Source organism: Arvicanthis niloticus, chromosome 14 (assembly GCF_011762505.2).
Source record: "Arvicanthis niloticus isolate mArvNil1 chromosome 14, mArvNil1.pat.X, whole genome shotgun sequence".
Lineage (NCBI taxonomy): Eukaryota > Metazoa > Chordata > Mammalia > Rodentia > Muridae > Arvicanthis > Arvicanthis niloticus.
This window is the reverse complement of record NC_047671.1, coordinates 21,334,748-21,360,231: the sequence shown is the minus strand read 5'-3', so window position 1 is coordinate 21,360,231 and position 25,484 is coordinate 21,334,748. Positions and strand designations below refer to the sequence as shown.

The window sequence follows — 25,484 nt, the reverse complement described above, 5'->3', positions numbered from 1 at the left end:
CTTGGCTTTCAGGAGCTGGAGTAATGAGCCAGCAGTTAAGGTTACTGGCTGCTTTTGCAGAGGACCTGGGTTGGGCTCCCAGCACCCACCAGGCAGCTCACGACTTGTATAACTCCAGTTCTGGGGGATTCAACATTCTCTTTCAGCCTCTACAGGTACTGCATATACATGCTATACTACAAATATGCAGGCAATCCACTCTTACATACAAATAAATAAATCTTTAAAAAATGATAAACTTAGCTTTCATAAATGTTTACTTTTAAAAGTATAGACTCCATTGTACTTTTATATAGTGTTTTGTTTCTAGAAATTAATGTCTCTGGAAATGAATGGTTATAAGTTTTATGTACAGCTGATGGACTTAGGGTCTACCTCTAAAATAGGAACATAATCTAAAAAAGGATTACTTTTATTTATGGCTCTGCATGTATGTGTATTTGTTGTGTGCAGGAGAGTGCAGACCCTCAAGGAATCCAGATGTTTCAGGTTCTCTGGAGCTGGAACTAAAGGTGGTGAGTCATTCAAGCTGTGCCCCAAATCTTATTAATTTAAAGAAGAGTAAGAAAAACTCAAGACTAGTAAGGTCATTTCACTATAGGTCTCTGCAGGTTTCTGTACAAATCCATCAGAGAACAAGTGGGACCAATTATTTTGAGACCCTTTAAAGTCTGCTTTAAAAAACGGTTCCCATTCTTTAAACATCTTTATTTTTATGTGTATGCATGTTTCACCTATATGTATGCCTGTGTACCACGTGCATCCTGGTGCTCATGGAGCCAAAGTCAGGAGTTTGATCCCGTGGGAGTTAGACAGACAACCTCTCACCTAAAACCCTTGTAGAATGATGCCCCACCACTTCCTGAATTTGACTCCCCTGATTTGAGCACTTTCCTTCACAGGTTCCTCTTTGCAGGCTATTTTTATTTTACTTACTTCTCCATTAAAGAAGACTCCATGCAAGTAAATATTGGACATCATTTTGGGTCTTGCCATCACCCTAGGTGACTTTCTTTTCTTTTCTTTTCTTTTCTTTTCTTTCTTTCTTTCTTTCTTTCTTTCTTTTTTTTTTTTTTTTTTGGTTTTTTCGAGACAGGGTTTCTCTGTGTAGCCCTGGCTGTCCTGGAACTCACTCTGTAGACCAGGCTGGCCTGGAACTCAGAAATCTGCCTGCCTCTGCCTCCCAAGTGCTGGGATTAAAGGCGTGCGCCACCACCGCCCGGCTAAAATGTCTCTAGGTGACTTTCTAGAACTTCTTTTCCATTTTGGTTTTGCTGCCCCTCGGGCCTGTTGTATTTGTGCCATCTTTCAGCACTGAGCGCTGCTTCAGGTCCTCCACGCCTCATTTCAATTTCATCCTTCTGGCGGACTTTGTGCTCGCTGAGCGGGACTCCCTCTCAGCCACAACTTTAGGAGTCTTCATCATGCCTAAGGAGCTCTAGTTAAGCGGTTGAGCCTCCCATTCAGATCTGCAGGCGGACGTCTCTACTCGCTCGGTGTAGCTATCACGTGTTTACGGAGGCACACACCCCCAGGCTGACCCCGGAAGGCGCTTTCACTTTTCCAGTCTCCTCGGTCTCCGAGCTTCGCGCGCCCCTGCAGCGAGGTTTGGACACAGGCTCCGCCCGCGCAGGGCGTGTCCCTCGGGGCGTGGCGCGCCGGGGCGACGCGGGCAGGCGAGGGCCGACGTGCCGTACGTGCCTCCGCGGCGGTCCGTGGGCTGCGGGCCGCACCGCCGTCCGCCCTCTCGGAGGCGGGCCGCGCAGACGGCGGCGGCCATGTTTGTGGCGCGCAGCATCGCGGCGGACCACAAGGACCTCATCCACGATGTGTCTTTCGACTTCCACGGGCGCCGAATGGCCACCTGCTCCAGCGATCAGAGCGTCAAGGTGCGCACGGCACGCCCGGCCGCCCAGGGCCGGCCACGGAGGGGCGGGAGGCGGCGCAGAAGGGACTAGCCCCGATCGAGGCGCGCGCGACCCGCAGCCGCGGACGCCGCCACGCCGGAAGCGGCGAGAGCCCTTTCCGTCGGCGGATTGTGGGGTCACGGCTGCCCGCGCTCGCGGCGTATTCCTTCCGCGCTTGCGCGGGGCGCCTCTTAACCTCGGGCGCTGGGCCTGCAGGGTGGGCCGCGGCTGTGGTTTTAGGCGCTTGTGTTGACCCTGGGCTTCCCGTGGGGATGTCTTTTTCCTATCGCACTGTGTGTCTCATTTCTGTGGGCCTCGCCTGTGTTCCTTTGCCCAGGACACACGGATTCCCTGAAGGGATAATACAGTCACACACACACACACACACACACACACACACGTTTTCTGAGACTCTACACACACACACACGTTTTCTGAGACTCTCCTAGACTCTAGACCTGGCTATAGTCCTCCAGTCTCAGTTTCACCATGCTGGGGTTACAATTATGAACTCCTTCACAACGCCAAAATAGCCGGACACCAGTTTTTAATTTTTGCTCTTGTTCAAGTAGTCTTTGAAGATGGTTATCACAAGTGTCCGTTGAATGTGCTACGATGTATTTTTTGGAAACAGGGTCCCAGTTCTGTATCCCCAATGATCTGCCTGCCTCTGCCGAGACTCGGTGTGATTAAAGATGTGCGCCACCAGTAACGACTCCACTCCCCCAACCTCACAATTTTAAAGACTTATTCGTGTGAGTGTTCTGTCTGCGTGTATGAATGTGCGCTGCCTGGTGTCTCTGCGGGTCGGAAGAGGGAGTTAAGATTGTGATCCATTGTGTTGGGAGAACCGAGCCTGGGACCTTTGGTGGCCAACGAGTACAGTTGATTTAGGTAGCAGACATCAAGTTATAGCCTTCGGAGATGGTATTTGCTAATATAGCAATATTGGGAGAGAACGTAATTCTGCATTGCAAAGCTTACTTACATGCATAGATAACCAGTGAAGGGGCTGCTTTAGCTGTCAGGCTACCAACCTGCCTGTGACTTTCACAGCTTGGTCACAGGACTGTTCATCTCTGCTGCTTCTGTTGTTGGCACCCCTCTGCCATCTTTGCTGGTGATTTTGTGTAACCACTTCTGTTCACGCCATTGAAAGTAGGCAAGAAAAGACATCTCTCGAAGCCTTTTATTAGGCCCATGTCACACTAGGAGAGAGTACAGCTGACTTACTTAGTGAGCCTGAGCATCCTGCTTATAGAACCAGAGAAGGTGGGTCTTTGAGCCACTCACAGCCTTCAACCTTTTAGCAACTGTTAGAGCAGTCCCTGCTAGGTCCCTAGGTGGCATTGGCTTGTGGAAACCGTTGGTGGGTCATGCAGAGTTCCTCAAAGCTTGTGAGAATAAAAAGTGCAGACAGCTGGGCTGGGGCTGTGCCTTCAGAGGGCAGTTAGGTGCAGTCATGGAGTAGGGTTTTTTTTATATATATACAATTTTTTTATGTTAATCAAAGGCTTTATAAGTTTGGTAATACTCAATATCAAGATGCCCATACAATCAGAAGTGTAACCCAATACCCAACCTAGATATACCAGCTATCTTTGACTGGAGGAGACACGAAAATATCCACCTCCATGTTCCCCTCCTTCCCCCCTCTTCTCCTTCTCCTTTTCTACTTGCTCCTCCTCTTCCTCTCCTTCCTCCCCCCACCTTAGCTCACATGGGGTAGTTTTTATCTGAACTTGTGGAGGAGTTTCAGATAGTTGGTGTTTGGATTAAGGGCAGTCAGGCTGTCCAGAGTACATACATTTTCTTTTCTTTTTGTAGCTCTGGCTGTCTTGGAACTCCCTGTGTAGAACAGACTGTTGTGGAACTCAGAGGTCTACTTGCCTCTGCCAAGTGCTGGGATTAAAGGTGTGGGCCACTACTCCTGGCTTGAGTACTCTGTCAAGAGGTTTGTGTTTATGCACACTTTTTAAAAAGTCTGTGCAAAGGATAGACTTTCTCTTTAGAAAAAGTTACTGTAAGAGCTAGCTGGCTCCACGGTTAAGAGTGAGGATCCTCTTCAGGGGGACTGGGCGTGGCTCCCAGCACTAATATTCTGATGCTCACAGCCACCTGTGACTGCAGCTTCAGTAGATCCAGTGCTGCCTTCTGCCTTCCTTGTGATCCTCACTCAGCATGCACTCACACACACTTACACATGTAAATGATTCTTTTTTTGTTTTGTTTTTTTGAGACAGTGTTTCTCTCAAACACTCAAGACTGTCTCAAGACAGTAGCCCTGGCTGTCCTGGAATTCTGTAGATCAGGCTGGCCTCAAACTCAGAAATCCTCCTGCCTCTGCCTCCCAAGTTCTGGGACTAAAGGCGTGTGCCACCACTGCCCAGCATAAATGATTCTTTTTAAAAAAGTAACTAGTAAATTCCTTGCTGTCTGAACACTTACTGTATTTACCAATCTTTTCCACTCTTTGAATGTTTTTTACTGTCTTGTAAAGAATTTTGTCAAGCTAGATGTGGTAGCACATGCCTTTAATCCCAGCTCCTGGGAGGCTGGGTTAGTTGGATTAGTTCCAGGCCAGTGTGGTCTACATAGTGAGTTCTAGGACAGTCAGCACTGTGTAGGGACCCTGTCTTAAAAACAAGGGTGAGGGGTGGTGGGGGGAAATGTAAACAAAGAAAATATCAAAAAAAACAGCAACAAAAAACAAAGGATTGGGAGGTGGTGGTGTATGCCTTTAATCCCAGGAATCAAGAGGCAGAGGCCAGCTTGGTCAACAGAGTGAGTTCCAGGACAGCCAGGACCACATAGTGAGAAAAAACACCACAAACAAGCAAACAGAATTTTGTCAAGTTCACTCTGGGGTAGTTGGATGTCAGTGCTCTTTACAGGGTTCATTGTTTCTCATTGTGTATGTGTGTGCCTGTGTAAGGTCAGGAGGAGCGGATCCCTTGGAACTGCAGGCAGTTGTGAGCCACGTGTGGGTGCTGAGAGCTGAACCAGAGTTCTCTACAAGAGCAGTTAGTGTTCTTAATTACTGAGCCATCTTTCTAACCCCTTCACTGAATGTCTTGTGTGTGTGTGTGTGTGTGTGTGTGTGTGTGTGTGTATGTATGTATATATGTATGTATGTGTATGTATGTATGTGTATGTAAGCTTTTCATAATGAATTACATTTTCTCCCAATATTGCTATATTTTCTTAGGAATTACCAGTTCTTAATACTTTTTTGTTTTTGTTTTTTGTTTTTTTTGAGACAGGGTTTCTCTGTGTAGCCCTGGCTGTCCTGGAACTCACTCTGTAGACCAGGCTGGCCTGGAACTCAGAAATCTGCCTGCCTCTGCCTCTGCCTCCCAAGTGCTGGGATTAAAGGCGTGCGCCACCACTGCCCAGCTAAAATGTATTTGTTACCTCAAGGTGAATAGCTACTGTGTCCGTCCGTGTCCCCCCGCCCAATCTGGTCTGGAACTCATAGACCAGGCTGGCTTGGAACTTAGAGAGCCACCTGCTTCTGTCTCCCAAGAGTTAGGATTAAAGGTTATGTGTCTACAAGCTTGGCCCCACTGTGCTTTTGTAATCAATCACAAAAATGTGGGATGCAGTGTATCTGCAGAATATTTTCACTCCTAAATTGATACTGTATCCAATAACTTCTGTTCCTATCTCTGTAAGTCTCCTGGTTACATCTTCCTGGCTTAGATGGAACAGGATGACTGCTTTTGTATTTGGTTCACATTGAAAGCAAATTCTTTTTCACAATCCACTTACTTAGTGCCACAGTTTGGCATTTATTTTTTATCCTTTCTGTTGGTGGGTTCAAAGGCTAAAAATGGTTTTCAGAGGCAGTAATTAAATGCGTTCTGTTCTGAAGCACAAGCAAGGTGTGGTGTGCCTTAGAAAAGGTATCAGGCATGATTACAGTCTTCTGGCTGTGAATTAGGTGTTGACAAATGGCCAGTTTAAGTCGAATCAGGTGTCTTTAAACAGAAATCCACACTAAAACAGATTAGATGTTGATTGGTTGGTGAAAATGTTCCACCAGATATAGGAATCCAGATTGCTAGGAACAGTGTTTTCATTAGTCAGAGTTTCTTAGGAGAGTGTAATTGGGGGTAGGTGCTGCATGAGACTCTGGGCTTAGTCTTCAGTACTCCACTAGCCACTAATGGCAGTACCAGGGCTGGGAGGAAGGGGTGGCGGGAAGAAGTGGGGGAGCATGGTTGACTGTCAGAGCTCAGTGTGCTCGTGACTTCCAGTGACCCTCAGCCTGAGGGCGAGTGCTTCCTCTGTGGAGCTCAGTGTCCCTTGTGTCCACACTCATTTGCCTTTGTTTTCTTACAGGTGTGGGATAAGAGTGAGAGTGGAGATTGGCATTGTACAGCTAGTTGGAAGGTTAGTATTTATTTTTACATGGTTTGCTATTTTAGTATTAATGATTTGGTGTTCGGCTTTGAGAGAATGATAAACCTCATACAGTATTCTTTTCCTGGAGATATAGTTACTGTTTTTTAAAAATTATTGTTTTGTTATTAAAGTAATAGTACATTTGATAATAAGAATATTTGTGGGTCTGGCCAGGTATGGCTCTCAGTGCTTTGGGAGGCTGAGACAGGAGATTGCCATGAGTTAGAGGCCAGCCTGGATACAGAGTGAGACCCTGTCTCAAAACAAAACCAAAGAGTGGAAAAATAGTAATCATTCTGAAATAACTACCTCTAGGATTTTAGCATATTTCATGTTTTTTTCTTGTCCTCTAACTGTCCACCCAACTTTATGTTCTTTCTCAAATAAAAACAAAACCAAAACATTTATAAAACCCCTATAAAACCAAACATGAAAATTAAGCAAAAGACTGTAAGACAAAAAAATGCAAAAAAAAAAAAAAAGCAAAAACTTTATAAAATGACCATGGAGGTCTTTGTGTTGGGCAACTGCTTCTGGACATGGGGCCTGCCTGAGGTGTGGTTGATATACACAGGTTGATACACACAGTGAGGTTCCTCTGGAGAAAACAGATTTTTCCTTTGCTAACAGGCAGCAGTTGTAGATAGCGTCTTGTTTAGGGGTGGGACCCTGTGTCCAGTTCTTTGTCTCAGCCCTGGGACTTCTGGCTTGAACCTCTGTGTGCTCCATAGTGTCTGAGTTAATATGTGCATTGCTCCTGTTGTGCTAGAAGACACTGTTTCCTTGGTGTCGTCTGTCACTTATGGCTGTGAAAATCTTCCTGCCTTCTCTTCGGTGTAGATCCTAGCCTTGAAGGGAGGGTTTTGATGAAGACATCCCATGTAACGCTGAGTGTTCCAAAGTCTGTCACTCTGCAATTGTTCAGTTCTGGCTGTTAATTCCCATAGACTGCAAAAAGAAGCTTCTCTGATGAGGGCTGAGCAAGGCACTGATCTATGGGTATAGCAGTGTGTAGTTAGGAGGCATTTTATTGTTATGATCTTTTGTCAGAATAATAGTAGTAAGTGACCTGTCTAGTTGCAGGTTCTTGGCCATTTTAGCAGTGTCAAGTCAGTCAGAAAGTGGATCACTTGTACGTCACACAGTTTGTAGCTGGGTGACCCCAACTATGACTTTCAGGTACTAACATGAGGTTTTTGTTCTTTTTGTTTTTGTTTTTTCGAGACAGGGTTTCTCTGTGTAGCCCTGGCTGTCCTGGAACTCACTCTGTAGACCAGGCTGGCCTCGAACTCAGAAATCCACCTGCCTCTGCCTCCCAAGTGCTGGGATTAAAGGCGTGCGCCACCACCGCCGGCTAACATGAGTTTTAAACCATTATCTTACCTCTAGTTTTAAAAATTGGTCTAAAGAGGTCCTTATGACTGTCATTGCTTGAGGATCAATGTCTCCTCCTCAGTCTGGTCCTCACAGAATGCTTCTGCTATAGGGTGTAGCCTTATATTTACTGATAATTGATTGCCCTTTAGTGTGGGATGGTCTGTTTTATAATGGTTGGTACTTTTCATAACTCAACTTGACTACAGGTTCACTGAGAACAAAGATTTCTTTCCATGGTTTCAGCCTTGAAAGGGGGATCGGATGGCTAGACAAATGTGCCTTGAAGTGATTTAGCATGCCTATGTAGAGTGACAAGAGCTTGACGTATTCAGACTACACGGCAGAGATAGATGCCGGTTTTCCAATCCTCTGTTTAGTTGCCTTGTGGGCCTGTGAGGAGTCCATAATTTTTAGCAAAAGCAGTTTCTGAGTATTTGTTATGGGACCATAGTTAGTAGCAGTGCTATTTTTTCCTGGCATCACATGACAAAGCTGAGTTGCCCTGGTGACTTCCAGAATACCCTGGCCCCGTAGTCACAGTAAGGAAATAAGTAGACAGCACAGTGATGGCTGACTCTTTGCTAATAGAGAAGACTGTAGAGCTGTTAATAAGCTTTATTAGAAAGAGATGGGGGAGAGTCAGCTGACTTGGTCTTGGGTGTTCCTATATATAAGGTAGGAGGTTGACTGAAGGTGGCATGCTACAGTGCCAGCTTCTGTGATCAGCCAGGCTGATGGGGACTTGGTGATACAGTTATCTTTCTGTGTTAACCCACTCTCATACTCCTGTAAGAAACCCAAGCAAAGTCACTGGTCTGCTCAGTTAGACTTGGATGGGATTCTATTTGGATAGACTCTGTTGGATAGAATTCTATATTCTCCCTAGGAAGAGTCACCCAACACTGTAATAGCTTGTTTATAGTCCTTTGTATCTGGCTAGTTTCATCCATGTTATGTTTTATGTACTTCTTTATCTTTTCTTTGAGACAGGTTCTCACTGTGTAGCCCTAACTGTCCTAGAACTCATCCTAGACCAAGTTGGTCTCAGACTTCACCTGCCTCTGTCTCTCAAGTGCTGGCATTAAAGACATGCGCCACCATACTCAGAGTGTTTGGTTTTTTATATAATGTGCTATTACCATAGTACCAGAATATTACCAAACACATTTTATTTATTGACTCATCTGCTGAATTCTAGTTTTTCAGTGTAAGAAATGTTTGTGTTTGTTTTCTGCCTTTATAGCAAAATACTGGAATTAATTAATTAAATGTAACAGGCTCACAGCTTCATTATATGGTAGGTTGGACTACTTGACCAATTTTTGCTTTGGGTCTGTGGTAGGATAGGTGGAGGAAAGTCCCCACACATTTTGTAGCTTTGTATCAAAGATAGAAAGTTCATGCTTGCATGGCAAACATTTTACTGACTAAGCTATTCCACAGGTCCCCAGTTTGTTTATTTGAGACAGGGTCTTGCTCTGTAGCCCAGGCTATTCTTGAACTTGCAGTAGTATTACTGCCTCAGCTTCCCTAATGCTGGACTTAAAGTGTATATCAACATGCCATGTGTAAAGGAAGCCCCTGTCTCGCTTTTTAGTACTGTCCTATGACTTTAAAGGATATTTAGAAACATCCAATAAATATCCTGTCTTGATTAAGGAATGACGATTTAAAAGTTTGTTATTGTCTGTTTGAGATAGCCTGGAGCTTGCAATGTAAATCAAGCAGGCTATCCTTAAGTTTGTGGCATTGTTTGTGTATCTGTCTTTCATCTGCTAAGATTGCAAGCATTTGCCACCACGCCTAGCTATGTAATTTAATTTTTGAGACGAGATTTTGCTTTATAACCCTGGTTGGCTTAGTACTGGCTATGTAGACTAGGCTGGACTTGTTCACAGAGATGCACCTGCCTGGATTAAAGGCATATGCCACCATGCCTGGTTATTTAAAATTTTTAAAAATTGTGGTGACATCTTTGTGCACACCTTGTTCTTTAGTTAAAACAAGAATCTAACATTTGGTTAACCAAATATATAGCACAGTGTGACCTTTAGTTGATAGCTTTTTTTTTTTTGGTTTTTCGAGACAGGGTTTCTCTGTGTAGCCCTGGCTGTCCTGGAGCTCACTCTGTAGACCAGGCTGGCCTCGAACTCAGAAATCCACCTGCCTCTGCCTCCCAAGTGCTGGGATTAAAAGCGTGCGCCACCACCGCCTGGCAGTTGATAGCTTTTTAAAGTCAGAATTGGAGGTGAAGCTCAGAGGATTAGACAGACAGATGAAAAGTGGGCCCTTTGTTGTGACACTGTGACCTTGTAGAAGTTACTGGTCTCAAACAATTTTTATATTATTTATTTTCTTATTTATTTATATATTGACAGGATCTCTCTCTATAGCCCTGGCTGTTCTGGAAATCACTTTGTAGAATAGGCTTGGCTCAAACTCCCAGGGATCCTACTTGCTTCTCCAATGCTGGGATTAAAGGCGTACACCACCATGCCTGGTTTAAGAAGTCTCCTGTTATTGAAAGTAGAGGAAATGTTGGGGTTAGTAGAGTGCTTGTCTTACCATGTACAACACTCTGATTTGATTGGCAGTTGTGCAAAAACCAGGTGTAGACACATGCCTGAAATCCTAGCACACACCTGTAACCCAGCACTGGGGATGTGAAGCCAGGAAGAACAGAAGTTCTGGATCATCCTTAGATAGATACATAAGGAATTCTAAGCCACCCTGGGCTATATGAAAACACATTAAAACAACAACAATAAAGAAACATTGAAGTGTGGGATTTTCTAAATGTAATTGGTAGAATGATTGTCAAAGCATCTAGTGATCTAACAAATTCCTTTGATGGTGAAATACATCAATCCATTTTCTTTCTTGACAGCATGAGTGCGTACAGTAGTAACTTCATATGTCTTATACAATGAAATGATTCTGAGCTTTAACTTAGATGTATTCCTTGACTTACAGTGGGGTTATTTACCAATAAACATAAATTAGGTTGAAAATGATGTAAGCTGAAATGTTTTTAGTATATCCAACTTACCTAGCATCCTGCATCCGTGTAGCACACTGTGGATTCTTGGTTGATCCTGACTGATTGGGTGCTGTGGTGCAGTGTGGTTCCCAGCACTGGCTGACATCCAGGCATAGATTAGACTCATGGTTAAAGTACCAGTTCACATCACCCTAAAGGTGCGCATCTGTGAGACTTACCCTTATACATCCTGGACCATTTCACTCGTTTCTCTGGGTACAAGGGTTTGGGCTTCTTAGGTTTGCAACCAATGCCTCTATTCATAAAGTAGTTTCTTGTTTGACTTCACATCGGTTCAAATCATTTAACCATTTTGTTGTTACTTTTCTGTCTATTGTTAGCTTTTAAGATTTTATTTACTTTTATTTTATAAGAGTTTCCTGTGTATTTATGTGCATCAAGAGCTTGCAGTACCCTTAGGGGCCAGAAGGAGGCATCTGATTCCCTGGAAATGGAGTTACAAATCGTTGTGAGCCACCATGTGGGTGCTGAGAACTGAACCCAAATCTTCTGTAAGAGCAGACAGTACTCTTACCTGCTGAGCTATCTCTCCAGCCTTCCGTGTTTGCTCTTGAATCAAATAAAATTATGCAATTGTGAGGACCCAAGTTTGGAAGCACATAGAATGTGTGTGGGTGGCAGCATGTTCTTGTAATCCCAGTGCTGGAGTGGTAAAGACTAGAGATCTACAGGAGCTGTCTGCAGCAAGTCTAGCCAGTCGGTGAGCTGCAAGTCCAGTGAGAAGGATGGAGAAAACATGCGCACACATGCACACATCCAGTAAGATAAGAACTAATTTTAAAAAGAATACCAACTTGAGGGGCTGATGAGATCACCTTAGCAGTCAAGAAGACAGATTGTTCTTCCAGAGGTCTGGAGTTCAATTCCCAGCAACCGCATGATGGCTCATGCCATCTACAAAGGGTGTACAATAAGAAGAGAAGAGAAGAGAAGAGAAGAGAAGAGAAGAGAAGAGAAGAGAAAAAGAAAACAAAAAGAAAACAAATTAAAAAAAACCAAACAACTCCAGAAGTCCACTATCTTCCAAAATTTCTTTTTGTTTTCTTTTCTTTTTTTTTGTTTTTGTTTTTTTTCGAGACAGGGTTTCTCTGTGTAGCTCTGGCTGTCCTGGAACTCACTCTGTAGACCAGGCTGGCCTCGAATTCAGAAATCCACCTGCCTCTGCCTCCCAAGTGCTGGGATTAAAGTTGTGAGTCACCACCACCTGGCCACTTCCAAAATTTCTAAGTTTTTACAAATTAACTTTTTATTTAAATGTTACATTGCTGTCTTTCTTGTTTTACTATTATTTACACAAGTAAAATGGTGTGTGTGAAGTGAGTAAAAACAGGTTTGCTTTTTAAACAGACACATAGTGGATCTGTATGGCGTGTGACATGGGCTCATCCTGAATTTGGACAAGTTTTGGCTTCCTGTTCTTTTGACCGAACGGCAGCTGTATGGGAAGAAATAGTAGGAGAATCAAATGATAAGCTTCGAGGACAGAGTCACTGGGTAAGCTTAGTTCCCTGCTCCTCCTTCCATCTTCTCTCCCGTTGATTTCACGTTGGCTTGGCTCACACTGGCCCCAGGCTTTTCATTGTTCCAGTGAGGAACCCAGAGGATTTTCTTTGCACCGGATTTTGTGTATTTGTGAATTGTATATGATTTTATACAGTAGTTAGTATATGATTTTAGCTTTCCGATTTGTAGTCATTTTGCCCTGCCTGGGATTGAACCCAGGACTTCATGCACTATCATTGAGCTGCACTCCAAGCTTCCCTTCCCTTCGTCTACTTTAAATCCTACCTTGGCCCCCGTCAGTTGATTCTTACCTGTGTGCTGCTCATGTTCCTCAGCCCTCAAAGTAGAGAACTAGACTAGATTATAAGACTTGCCACCACTTTCACTGAGGTTTATTGTATGAAGTTTTTTATTTTCTTTTCAATTCAGTTTTTCTTAATAAACACACACAATCTAATGTTCAAAGCTATAAAAGGATGTGTGCAGTGAGAACTTGCTCTTACCTGGTTCTGCTGTAAGGGTGTCTAGTCTGCAGGTGTTTTATATTATCTGTGATGCAGTCCATTCTTTTACTGATGCTGGGGAGGTTGCAAGCCTTATGTTTACTATTAAAGGAGCCCATTTCGTTTGATTTACTGCTTGCAGCAATTGTATGACAGCTATGTGTATAAAAGTGCTAACATTTCTGGTTTGGTGAGGAGTCTTATTTAGTGAGTATAACTAACATAATATATGATACTTTTGAAAGGCAGACTTTCTTCTCTCTTAAAGGCATAAATGTCCATTAATTTGTTAGGAGATTGTATATGCAAAGTGCTTCACTGGAATGAGAGACCAAGAGTGGCTTTAACTGGCAAGAACAAAAACCTAATAAATGGCAGAGTTGTCTGTGAATCTAAAACATTTGTTCTTCGGATCCATCACATTACTTTTTGTGTATGGAATTGTATTTTTTTCCCCAGGTGAAGAGGACAACTCTAGTGGACAGCAGAACATCTGTTACTGATGTGAAATTTGCTCCCAAACATATGGGTCTGATGTTAGCAACCTGCTCAGCAGATGGTATAGTAAGAATCTACGAGGCTCCAGATGTTATGAATCTCAGCCAGTGGTCTCTACAGCACGAGATCTCGTGTAAGCTGTGCTGCAGCTGTATTTCTTGGAACCCTTCCAGGTAAGCTCACATCAAACCTCTGGAAATTCTGGTTTAATATTTCAGATGCTTTTTGTAATTAGATAATATTATGTAGAAGATAGTTTCCACTTTCCTATCTCCATAAAATGGAGGAACTCAGTCATTATCAATAGTTTGGTGAGAACTTCTGGAAAATTTTATATGTATATAAAAATAAATTAGAATATTTTTAAGAGACAGATCTGTGCAAAAACAACAAAATACATGCCAACCCAAGAAGACTCAGTCATGTATAGAACTCATACATTTTCCTCAAGGTTATTTTCCTCACAGAAAAATACTTTGTGGGCATTTCTTCACGTTTTAGTATATACTTTAGTTTTTAAAAATCCAATTAATGAATCCCTTAAACAATTAATTAATGAACTAATTGGAAAGATCCTCACCTAATTGCCTATGCTGGTCTGTAACTTGCTGTGTAACCAGCCAGCTCTGGTGTTAATCCTGCTTCACCCTCCTGAATGTTGGTCATCATGTCTGCCCCTTCATTATTCCTGTTTTATGCTCCACGTTGAGTGTGATTGTATGACTATGCTATGGCTGCTTTTAAAAGATTTTAAACAAAGCTATTACTTATTTTATGTGTATGTCTGTGAAACACATATGTGTCTGGTGTCCTTGGAGACATGAAGTGGGTATTGGATCCCTGGAACTGGAGTTACAGACTGTTGTGAATCACCATGTGGGTGCCTGGAATTGAGCTTGGGTCCTCTGGAGGAGCAACAAGTGATCTTAACTGCTGAGACATCTTTCCAGCTCCCATGTTTGCTTTTTATTTATTTATTTTAATCACTTGGTAATAAGGTATGCAAATATCTAGAAGAGTAGAAAACAAAACCAAAAGTTCTCTTTTTCTAAAAGGAAATGCTGTCAGTAGCTTATATTCTAGGTTTTAATTCTGGTAGCTACTGTTACATATGTAGATGATTTATTCTGATTGTTCTTGCTTTTTTAGATCTAAACTGTTCATATTCACAGATACCTGAATATGATTAGCATATATTTTATTTGTGTTAATCTTTATAGTTGTTATGTTGGTAATTGAAGTTTTAAATTTATCTGTACTTAGTGATTTATTAGTTCTTACATTATGTGAATCCTCTCTTAAATTTTAAAAACTTAGTTTTTATTTTATGTATATTGATATTTCTCCTGTTTGTATATCTTTACACTGCCATTATTAGTGTCTGTGAAAGTCAGAGAGGGCATTAGATTTTCTGGAACTGGAGTTACAGACCACTGTGAGCCACAATGTATGTGGGTGGTGGGAATCGAACCCAGGTCTTCTGAAAGAGCAGCCAATGCTCTTAATCTTGTAGCCATCTATATAGTCCCACTGACTTCTCTCTTACAAAGGAGAAAATCAGCCACGTGATGGTGGCACATGCCTCTAATCCTAGCACTCCTGAGGCAGAGGCAGGTGAATCTAAGTTTGAGCCTGGTCTACAGAGTGAGTTCCAGGACAGCCAGGGCTACACAGAGAAATTCTGTCTTGATAACCTGAGGGGAATGGGAAGGAGAAAGGAGAGGAGACATAGAGAATGAATGAACTTATTTTGCTTCTGTTTCATGTTGAGCCTCCTTTCTGTTCATTTCTGTCACATTGTTAAAAATAAATGATGAATATAACATATGGGTTCTGTAAATATTTGACGTGGATATAGGTATTTTGTCTGTGAACACTAGTTGACTCTGAAATTTAACTAGCAGCCAGGTAATGTGAAGATTTGTTCTATACTCTCTCATGAAGCTGCTGTTTACATAGAATAACCTCTCTGTACCTTTAGTTATTACCATAGCTCTTTATAGTTTATCTAGTTTCCTAATTAGGTTAATGGATCTAATTATGTTATACTTTAGTAACAAAGCTTTAGTTAGCTTTAAGAACTACATTTTTCCTGTTGCTGATGTTTGAAGTAAGAAAAGTCTCTAAGGTATGGCAGGTGCTCATTTGTTTTTTCCCCAATGTTAACTGTTGGAACGCCCTTGTGTAGAAGAAGCACTCCTTGAGAAGCAGTTGTGAGGGACAGTGTGTGAGGTCCTCATACACACATGGAGCGTGGCAGGCCTATGGCGGACACCCAGATGTGATGGTGAGGTCAGGCCAACTTGTAGGTTACTTGTCTCGAGTCCAGTTCCTAAGTCCTGTTAATCCAGCAGCGTGTTGCATTACATGTGTTTCTCTTCTTCTCCAGCTCTCGTGCTCATCCCCCCATGATTGCAGTGGGAAGTGATGACAGCAGTCCAAATTCAATGGCCAAGGTTCAGATTTTTGAATATAATGAAAATACCAGGTCAGTCCTGCTTTGTTCAGAATTGTGTTTATGTTTTAAATGACTGTCCTTTATTATCTGCATTATACATGTTTCATTGTCACTAGTTTCCTGAGAGATACCAAGTTCTGTGCTATGCTTCATTTACAGTTAGTGGTTTGTTTGTCTCCCCCTCCACCCCCCAGGATAGAGTTTCTGTAGCCCTGGCTGTCATGGAGTTCCCTCTGTAGATTAGGCTGGCCTTGAACTCACAGAGATCTACCTGCCTCTGCCTCCTAAGTGGTGGACTTCATGGTGTGTGCTGCCACAGCCTGGCCTGTTTTTTGCTTTTTTAAAAAAGGTTTATTTTCTGAGTCTTGTTTGCATTATCTTAGTGTGTGCATGCCTAGTCACATGTCTTAAGTGGGGGGATTGGATTCTCTGGAATGACAGTTGTGGATGGGTGTGGGTGCTGGGAATAAAGACCAGGCCTGCTGCAGGAGCAGAAGTGCTCTCCACTCAGAACTGTCTCTGTAGCACCATAGCTTTTAGCTTTTTGAGACAGTTTCATGTTACCCTGGTTGGTCTTGAAGGAGAGGTCATTCGATTTCTCCACTTCAGCCTTTTGAGTAGCTGGTACTTAAGGGATGCATCCAGTTTGTGAAGAAGAAACTGAAGAGGAGACAGTAACTGGTATCTCAATGTGTATCACCTCGTTGAGAAAGTGGAACATAACACTAAGGAGTGGGACAAACTTTCTGAACTAAAAGAATGAGGATGTTGAGAGTTTTCTACCCCGGGAAACCTGGTTTGAGGATTAGGTCAGGAATGATTAGACCAGAACCTGCAGGGTGAGTAGAAGTTAGCTAGACAGAGGCAGAAAGCCTTCCACGTGAATCAGACTGGATCCAATAAGAAGGCAACAAGACCTCGTTAGCACCACTAACGAGGTGGTCTGTTCTGTTGTAACAGAACAGGCAGATGGGATGTGAAGACAGGCAGCACAGGAGCCTGTCCCTGCTGTAGTGTCTGGCGTCTTACTGGTCATGTGGCTTTGAGTACAGATCCTAACGGTAGCTCTTCATAGGTGTGGTCACTATTTTAGAAGGGAGCATGAGTGGCTGTTAAAGTCATCTAGTTGAGAGATGACAGTGGCTTTGGCAAAAAGTAGGGACAATGAGAAATTGGAAGACAGCAAGGTAATGAAGGGTACATGATGCATTTATCTCAGTGCTTAGGAAGTCTGAACACAAAAGCAGGGTAAAAAGTTTTGACACTAACAGCACAGGCTGGCCAGGAACTCAATGATCTTTCTTGTCTACTTTCTAAATGCTGAGGTAAGAAGTGTATGCCATCAGCCAACTCTCCCTTCCTTCCCTCCTCCCTGCCTGAGACAGGCTTGCAGTGTGTGTGTGGCCTTCACTGGCCTGGAGTTCACTATGTAGACTAGACTGAACTCATATGGTTCTCCCTCCCTATGGATTAAAGGCATGAACCAAAACAAAAAACAAAAACAAAAAAAAAGGCTAATAAACCCAGACATTATTTATTTTTAAAATGTTTTATTTATTTATTTATTTTTTTGTTTTGGTTTTTCGAGACAGGGTTTCTCTGTGTAGCCCTGGCTGTCCTGGAACTCACTCTGTAGACCAGACTGGCCTCGAACTCAGAAATCTGCCTGTCTCTGCCTCCCAAGTGCTGGGATTAACGTTGTGCACCATCACTACCCAGCTTTCTTTTATTTTTATATGTATGTAGGTGTTAAGATTTTATTTTATGTATATGAGTACATTGTTACTATCTTCAAACATACCAGAAGAAGGCATCAGATCCCATTACAGATGGTTGTGAGCCATCATGTGGTTGCTGGGAATTGAACTCATGACCTCTGGAAGAACAGCCAGTACTCTTAACTGCTGGGCTGTCTCTTCAGCCCAAACCCAGATTTTATTTTAGTTAAGTTTTGATTAAGTATTTTAAGATACACTTAAATTGTAAAGGAGCAGACTGGACCTTATTTTGGTTCTTGGGCTAGTCCAGTAGAATTTTTTTTTTTTTAACGGTCTGATGATCTGTCAGTGGGAGGCCAGAGATCTGAAATCCAGTTGTTGGCTTGCCTGAGCTCTTAGGCAATCTTTGCTGGCTCCTCCAGCTTTGGAGGCCAGGCTCCTGGGCTGTGGCAGCCACTCTAGCTGCCTTCCCTGCTTTGTGGTTTTCAGTCTGTTTTTTCTTAGAAACATTTTTCTCTCGGTAGTCCTGGCTGTCCTCGGAGCTTACTCTGTAGACTAGGCTGTCCTCAAACTCCACCTACCTCTGCCACACTAATGCTGGGATTAAAGGTGTGGGCTACCGCTGCCCTGTTTATTCTGTTTTGTGTTATCTAAGGGCATTGAACTTTAGTGTCAGTACTACCCTAGTGATAGTAAGGAATAGATAAATAAAAAACATTTTCTTTTTGGAATGAGGTTACATTGGTAGGCTCCAGTTTAGGCCTAGGAGTTAGTCATTTGGGGGCCACTATTGAGTGTCTGCCCCAAAAGGCAAGCATTTACTGAGAGGAGTATGAAAAACATTGAGATAACGTTGATGAACTTTTTCACGTTTCTGACATTAAAAAAAATTAGTTATTCATTTATTTTGAAACGAGGATCTCCATACATAGTCCAGGCTGGTCTGGAGCTCACAGAAGATTTTCCTGCCTCTGCCTCCACAGTGCTGGGCTTAAAGTAGTATGTCACCAAGCCTTGCTCAAACTTTTTATGTTAACGGTTTATGTTTGTTCATGTATACGTGTATGCATGAGTGTATGCATGCCACCTATGTGCTGGTACCTGCAGAGGCCAGAGAAGAACATTTAGATCCCTTGAAGTTGGCGTTACAGGCAGGTGTGAACCACCTGAAGTAGGTGATGGGACTCCAACTGTGGTACTCAGGATACAGCAAGTGCTCTTAACCCCTGGGTCTCTCCAGCCTCAAGTTTTGTAAGTTTTGTTTCTGAATCTCTCCAGCCTCAAGTTTTGTAAGTTTTATTTCTGAAAATTTTAATTCTTTTTTCCTTGAATTAGGAAATATGCAAAAGCTGAGAGTCTTATGACAGTCACAGATCCTGTCCATGATATTGCGTTTGCTCCAAATTTGGGGAGATCTTTCCACATCCTGGCAATAGCAACCAAAGATGTAAGAATTTTCACATTAAAACCTGTGAGGTGAGTTGTAGAAAAATGAGGAATTTGAAAGTACTCTTTCCTTCTGCTTCTCTTCCTCTGTAAAGAACTGTAAAGGCACAGGTATGCAGACAGTCCTCTCCGGAATGTTTTATGTGGCTTTTTGGAGTGAGGATTTAATTTGAATTGTTTCAGTTCCTTGTTTCCTTGCTTCCTTTCTGCTACTCTGTCTTGTGAAATTGTTACATCTGTTGGATTCTGAACATTGTTTCAGAGAACAATGCGCTCATTTCATTTGTGTCTTCTTCCAAAAAAAAAAAAAGAGAAGAGGCACTGAGCATCATCTGTGGGGTGAAGTCGGCCCAGGTTTTGGAGAGGTCAAATGAAATGTTTATGGAGCTCGAAGGCTGAGTGGTGGGTAGTGGGCAGGGGACATAAGTGCACGTTAGCAAAGAATATGGTAAGCGCAGTTATTTGTATTACTTCAAATGTGTGTTTATGTGTGAGAGTGTGTATGTCCACACAAGACACTTTTTGAAAACTTTGTTAATCTTTTTTTTTAGAAAAGAACTTACTTCTTCTGGTGGTCCAACAAAATTTGAAATCCATATTGTGGCTCAGTTTGATAATCATAATTCTCAGGTCTGGAGGGTGAGCTGGAACATAACTGGAACAGTACTAGCGTCCTCAGGGGACGACGGCTGTGTTAGGTTGTGGAAAGGTAAGGGTTTTACTAGAGGGGCACTTGTTCCTTATTTTACCTTTCACTTAAGTATAAATTCTGAAGTGTATTTAAAGAATTGTTTTTAATATTGTTTGAAATTATTGTCTTATTTGTACTATTACAAAATATCAGATTACCTAGTTCATAGAAATTAGTGGCCAATTGAATTGCTTTTTGTCTATGTGGAAGAAAGAAACTGATTAGAACATGGGGTATGTCTAGGGAAAGCTAATGTGGGTAACTGCTTTATGGTCCTCCATTGGTCTTTGGTAAAAAGTATCTGCCTCCCATGACTATGGGTCATGAGTGAATGTCTGTAATCCCCTGCTCCTTTAGGGAACTGGGGCAGAGAGAGGAGACCTCAAGAAGCTCAGGGTCCTTAATCTGGTAAACAGAGCTCAGTGAAAGAAGCCAGTAGAGTCCTTAAGGAAATCGGGGCTGACAGCTACAGTGAACCTCTGTAAGAGTGCTGGGGCACACATGTACCCAAACTCATACATGCTTTCTGTCTCTGTCTGTCTCACTCTCTCACTCACTCAGAGACTTTAAATCCATCATCTTTTCTGATTGTGAGTTTCTTGTGCCACACTGCTACTGTCTGTAGCATCACAGTGGTTGACTCCATTCTGAACATCAGCTATAGAACTGCAGTGGGGTCATTTGCCCTGAGCAGTTCTTGCTTCATAAAATGCAGTTTGGCTAAGCCTTGATGGCCTCCCTTGTTCAGTGTTACGGTGTATTCTGTAGGCTCAGCCCAGACTTTCCTTTTCTCAATTTGATTTTAAGGACCTTTTTTGTTTCTAAGCTTTAAGTAGGGCAGCCTAGTTGTTTCCCATTAGGCTCTTTAACTTTGATTTACTGACTTCAGTGACTAGTTTTGCATTCAAAGAATGAGACCAAGTTGGATGACCCACTAAACTGCTATGCAGAGGTTTTCTTATCAATACACATCTCTGACCATAATCTACACAGTGCCCACGTAATGAGCATAGCCAAGAAGACCACTCCAGTCCTTATTTAGATTCATTGTAAGGAAGACAGAGAATTTGGGTTTATTTCTTTAAAAGATTCTGTTTTGCTATTAACTTGTATTTGTAGAGGTAAGAGGACACCCTTGGGTGTTGTTCTTCCGTTATGACTCACCTTTGTGTTTGAGACAAGGTCTTTCTTGCCTGGAAACTCACCAAGTAGCTAGGCTGGCTGGTCAGCTGTGGAGCCTCAGGGATTTGTCTGTCCCTGCTAGTCTTTTGTTGCTGGGATCACAAGGGCACCTGGTGGATTCTGTTGCTGACTCTGGTCCACATGGCTGCAAGTCAAGCACTTCATTGAGTGGATTATCCCAGCCCAGATATTAACTTCTTTATCTTTGAGATTAGATAATTGTCTCAGTTAATTGTCTCTGGAAGAAGGGAAATAGATAGTAAAAAGCTTTCATGTTTTTAAAACAAGTAATTGTTTTTGATATAGGATCTTATTCTGTAGCTTAGGCTGGTCTGCAACTCACTCTGTAGTCCAGGGTTGGCCCCAAACTTAGACGAATTTCTCTTCCTCATGTATGAGTCATCATGGCTGGTTTAAATTAGAAGTTCTTTGAAAACCTTAATGTATTTTATCTAAAAATTGCACTTACTGCTTACCTAGAAGTAAATGTAGCTTGCTGGAGCTGTGGGGATGGCTCAATAGGTAAAGAGCTTGCTGTAAAAGCATGAGGACCTGAGTGCAGATCTCCAGCACCTATGTGAAACCCAGGCCTATCAGTGTGCAGTTGTAATCCTAGCTCACGGGAGCCTCCCTGGACAGTTGGTGTAGCCAAATGGTGAACTCTAGGTTCAGAGAGAGACCTTACCGCAAAAACTAAGATGGAGAACCCAAGGGGAAGACAGCCACTATCAACATCTGGCTTCCACGTGCATGTTTGTGCACACATGCATGTGCACATGAATGGGAATTCAGGCATACATTATACACAGATATTTTAAGAAATGTAGCCCATACCTTGTTTCATTTCTAGTAGCTTTAGGAGAAGAGTGCAGATACATGTATTTATATGAGTAAATATTAGTCTTATTAATACATTTGGCTGTTTTTCTTTCAGCTAATTACATGGACAATTGGAAGTGTACTGGTATTTTGAAAGGTAACGGGAGCCCAGTAAATGGGAGTTCTCAGCTGGGAAACTCAAATCCTTCACTGAGCTCAAATATTCCAAATCTTCAAAATTCATTAAATGGAACTTCTGCTGGCAGGTAGGCTCTTCTGTGGGGAAACTAGAAACCCCACCCCCTTTCCCCACGCACACTTTTTACATGTATTGGTGTTTTGCCTGCTTGTATACCTGTGCACCACAATGTGTGCAGTGTTTGGGGAGGCCAGAGTCAAGTGATTTGGAACTGGAGTTACGGATGCATGTGAGCCACCATGTGGGTGCTGGGAATCAAACCTGTGTCCTTTGCAAGAGCAGCCAGTGCTCTTAATTGCTAAGTCATCTCTCCTGGTAGCCATACTAAACGGTGACTTTTAAGATGGAATAAAGTGTCACCAATAATTGTGACACTCTTGGAATTTCATTTTTGTCTGTCTGTAGTGGCTTGGTTATAGTATGGACAGTTTTTAAGTCCATTGAATCATATTGTGAAATTCAGTGGTCAGTAAAAATGTTAGCTTTATGATTCTGTTCTTTTCTGCAGCAGTGAAAGGAGATGTGGTTTAATAGGGTTGACTCTAACATTTGGGTTTTTTTAGTGCCTGTTGGGTAGGTTTTGTATCAGGTCACGTTGAAATTTTAAATAAAGTGCATAACTACAGCTTTGTGAGACCAGTGAGTGAAATGATTTGTCTTTTGTGCGTATAATAACTAAGAGAAAATGGTAAAATAGGCTCTTCTGCATACATTTAAAACAAAACTTGACATAATCTAGTCAGTTTTTTTCATTCAAATTTCAAATATGTAAATTTGTAATATGAAATTTAAAAATATGCCTTTGGGCCTAATTTGGAATAGAAGTTTGGAAACATCAAAGTTCCACCTTAAAATGGCTCTATGGTTACCCTATTGTCATCCTAAGCAGAAGAAGAACATAGATTTAAATTTTTTATTGTTTTGATACTACTGTATTCTTTTAATAAAGAAATCTTGCTGTTTGATTTTGAGGTTTTAAGTATTTGCAACTATGGAAACTGTTTCCAGTTACTACGGAGAAGAACACATTATTTTATGAAGGAAAGCATATTAGAGTTAATTTTTAAAAATGCGTTTTTAGGTTATAGTTTTAGTACTGTGTTATTTTCTTCCATAAATTGCTTTGATCTGTTTTCTTATTGTGCCATAACCATCTATGTTAGATCTGTGATGCATTCTCCCTTCTCCGTTTGTGTTGTGTCCTTTAACAGAAAGCACAGCTGAGTACAAGCTAGCTGGAGTAACTTTGCTGTTTGCTGCTTGTTGCATGCACACAGGAATGGAAATCAACTCCTTTCCCCTTCCCCAGCGCCGTTTGATCTCTTCCAAGATGCACCAGCAGCCTGTTCACTACTACACACAGTCCAAAAGGCCTTTAAAGTGACAGTGTATATAATTTTTGTACTAGTCAGTCTCCTGACACTATAAATGGAAAGGCTTTTTGTTGACACATCATCACCAAAACAATTTTTTGGGATGTTCTGGAGACTAACTTGGGTTTAAAAACTGAAAACATTGCTATTATCCTCATAAGCAGTTGGGAGGAGGGAAAATATAATTTTATTTCATGTGGAGAATATAGGAATATGTCTTTTATTTTCTAAAACAATAAGCTAAAATGATGAGTTTTTATAATTTTAATTTGAAAATCGAATAAATATTTTCATAAAGATTGTTTTGAGTGGTAATGTGTTTACCTTTTGTAGAATTGCTCTATAGGTGATATTATCCACACAACTACTTTACAGGTGGTATTATCCACACAACTACTTTACAGGTGATATTATCCACACAACTACTTTACAGGTGATATTATCCACACAACTACTTTACAGGTGATGTTATCCACACAACTACTTTACAGGTGATATTATCCACACAACTACTTTACAGGTGATATTTTCCATACAACTACTTATACTTGTAATTAAAAATACCAGTAAAGGAACAAATCATTAATCTGGCACCACAGTTGAGATAAAATGGTTTGTAGCCAAGCAGCACATTAGCATTTGTTAGTTTTATTTGATAGTAGAATGGTGGAAGCACTTCTAAGTTTTCATCTCATACCCATTAAAGAGATGGCTGTTTCTAATGTTTATGGTATGATCCTATACGACTTGGTTTCCTTTAAGACAATTTGGAAACATGAGTTGACATTTTTCAGAAAATGTGCATGCAATTGAAATTTTATGTCTCAGGATTTTTAATGTGTTGTTTCAATGAGTTCCTGTCTTCTGAAACTTCTGACTTTGATGACAAAGTTATATACCTTTTCATTTACAAAACTGCATACATATTACGGGTAAGTTATAAGATGGTAGAATAACAGGCTATAATTCTTTGCGCCTTTTTATGCACCAAAATTTTGTAGCTATTCTAAGTTTTTTGCAGGAAACTCAGACTGTCCAATGACTGTATTTTTGAAAAGCATGTGGCAGTACCCAGCTTTCCCGTGTCGTGTATTGGATGGTTCTCAGTATCATGTATGCACTGAAGATGTGTGCCTGCTGCCGCAGCACACGCAGCATTGCTGGAAATGAAAGAATCAGATGAGATTAGACAAGGCTTTACATTTATAAAATGAATGTCTCTGTAACATACATACTGATAATTTTGGGGGGGGGCATTTTAACTTTAACAGATTGTATTTTTTTCAAACTTTGATACTTCATAAGCAACCTTGATTCAAGAGAGAGTCTTGATTTGTACTGTTGTTCTATTGGTTGTGGCATGAATATACAAGCTTTTTTTTTTCCTTCCTTCCAGCATGTTTTCTCTTCTTTGGTTCTCTTTGTATTTACTGCTTTTCTCTTTTCTTCTGTTTCCCTCCCTCTTTTTCCCCCTGTTGTTTTTGTTTTGGTGTTTTGTTCCTGTCTTCATTATTTCAGGTATTTCTTTCCCCCTCTGGATTCCCCACGGGCTGGATCAAGATGGTCCAGTTGTGCCCAGCTCCTTCCTCCTCCTGCTCCTCTGCTAGAGCACTCTTGCGATGCTGACACTGCCAACCTCCAATATCCTCACCCTCGCAGAGGATACCTCTCTCGGCCTCTTAATCCCTTACCTGAGAATGAAGGGGTATAAAACACTGACTTAAAGGCCTTATTATCTAGATGCTTGTAAATGCTTTTATTCTGGGCTGCTTTTTGGTTTCTTCATTTTTCCTTTAGAAGATCCTTCTTATTTAGGGCATGTCTTGCATGTATCACAACTCAAGTGTTTGAAACCAAACCTGTGTTTGTACTTCCGTGCCAGGAATCTGTGGCTTCGATAGTTGGTTACCTTTGATGAACTTCAAAAAAGCAGTATTAACTGTGAAAGATTGCCAGTATATGATTCAAAGTGCCTGTCTTGTAAATTCTGTGTGGAATTGTTATCATAGAGTTTAGTTTTGTCTGTTGATAGGTAGCTTCATAGGAAAGCATATCATTGTGAACTTCACTCTGTATTTCAGACATTAAGAAATGTTTTGAATTTTATAGACTGATGTTACAAATGACTGTAAAATAAATCATTCCTGTGTATAAAGCAGCAAATCATCAGGATATTTTTGTCTTTTTTTTTTTTTTTTTTAAAGGAAAATGCCTTTCACTACTTGGAATTATACTTATTTTGTAATTATTCTCCAAGTAGGTTATTTAATAAAAATATTTTAAAAGATGTGAATCTGTTGTCTTATAAGAAACCCACATGTACTTGGGTTTGTGTTTTGAGA

At 41.6% G+C, this 25,484-nt stretch overlaps 1 protein-coding gene across 2 annotated transcripts; it reads left to right on the top strand.

Moving 5' to 3' along the window:
* Window positions 1-1,649: 1,649 nt before the first annotated feature.
* Window positions 1,650-25,435, top strand: Seh1l (SEH1 like nucleoporin). 2 transcript variants are annotated; one of them, XM_034517714.2, is made up of 9 exons: window positions 1,650-1,889; window positions 6,252-6,302; window positions 12,100-12,246; window positions 13,218-13,429; window positions 15,646-15,744; window positions 18,768-18,908; window positions 19,430-19,587; window positions 21,686-21,836; window positions 24,661-25,435. In XM_034517714.2, the coding sequence occupies exons 1-9, from the start codon at window positions 1,779-1,781 to the stop codon at window positions 24,851-24,853; spliced, it is 1,263 nt and encodes a 420-aa protein (XP_034373605.1). In that variant the 5' UTR covers window positions 1,650-1,778; the 3' UTR covers window positions 24,854-25,435. The 2 variants fall into 2 exon arrangements, with proteins under 2 accessions (XP_034373605.1, XP_034373606.1); XM_034517715.2 differs by having other exon boundaries at window positions 1,667-1,889; window positions 22,981-25,435.
* The last annotated feature ends 49 nt before the right edge of the window (window positions 25,436-25,484 follow it).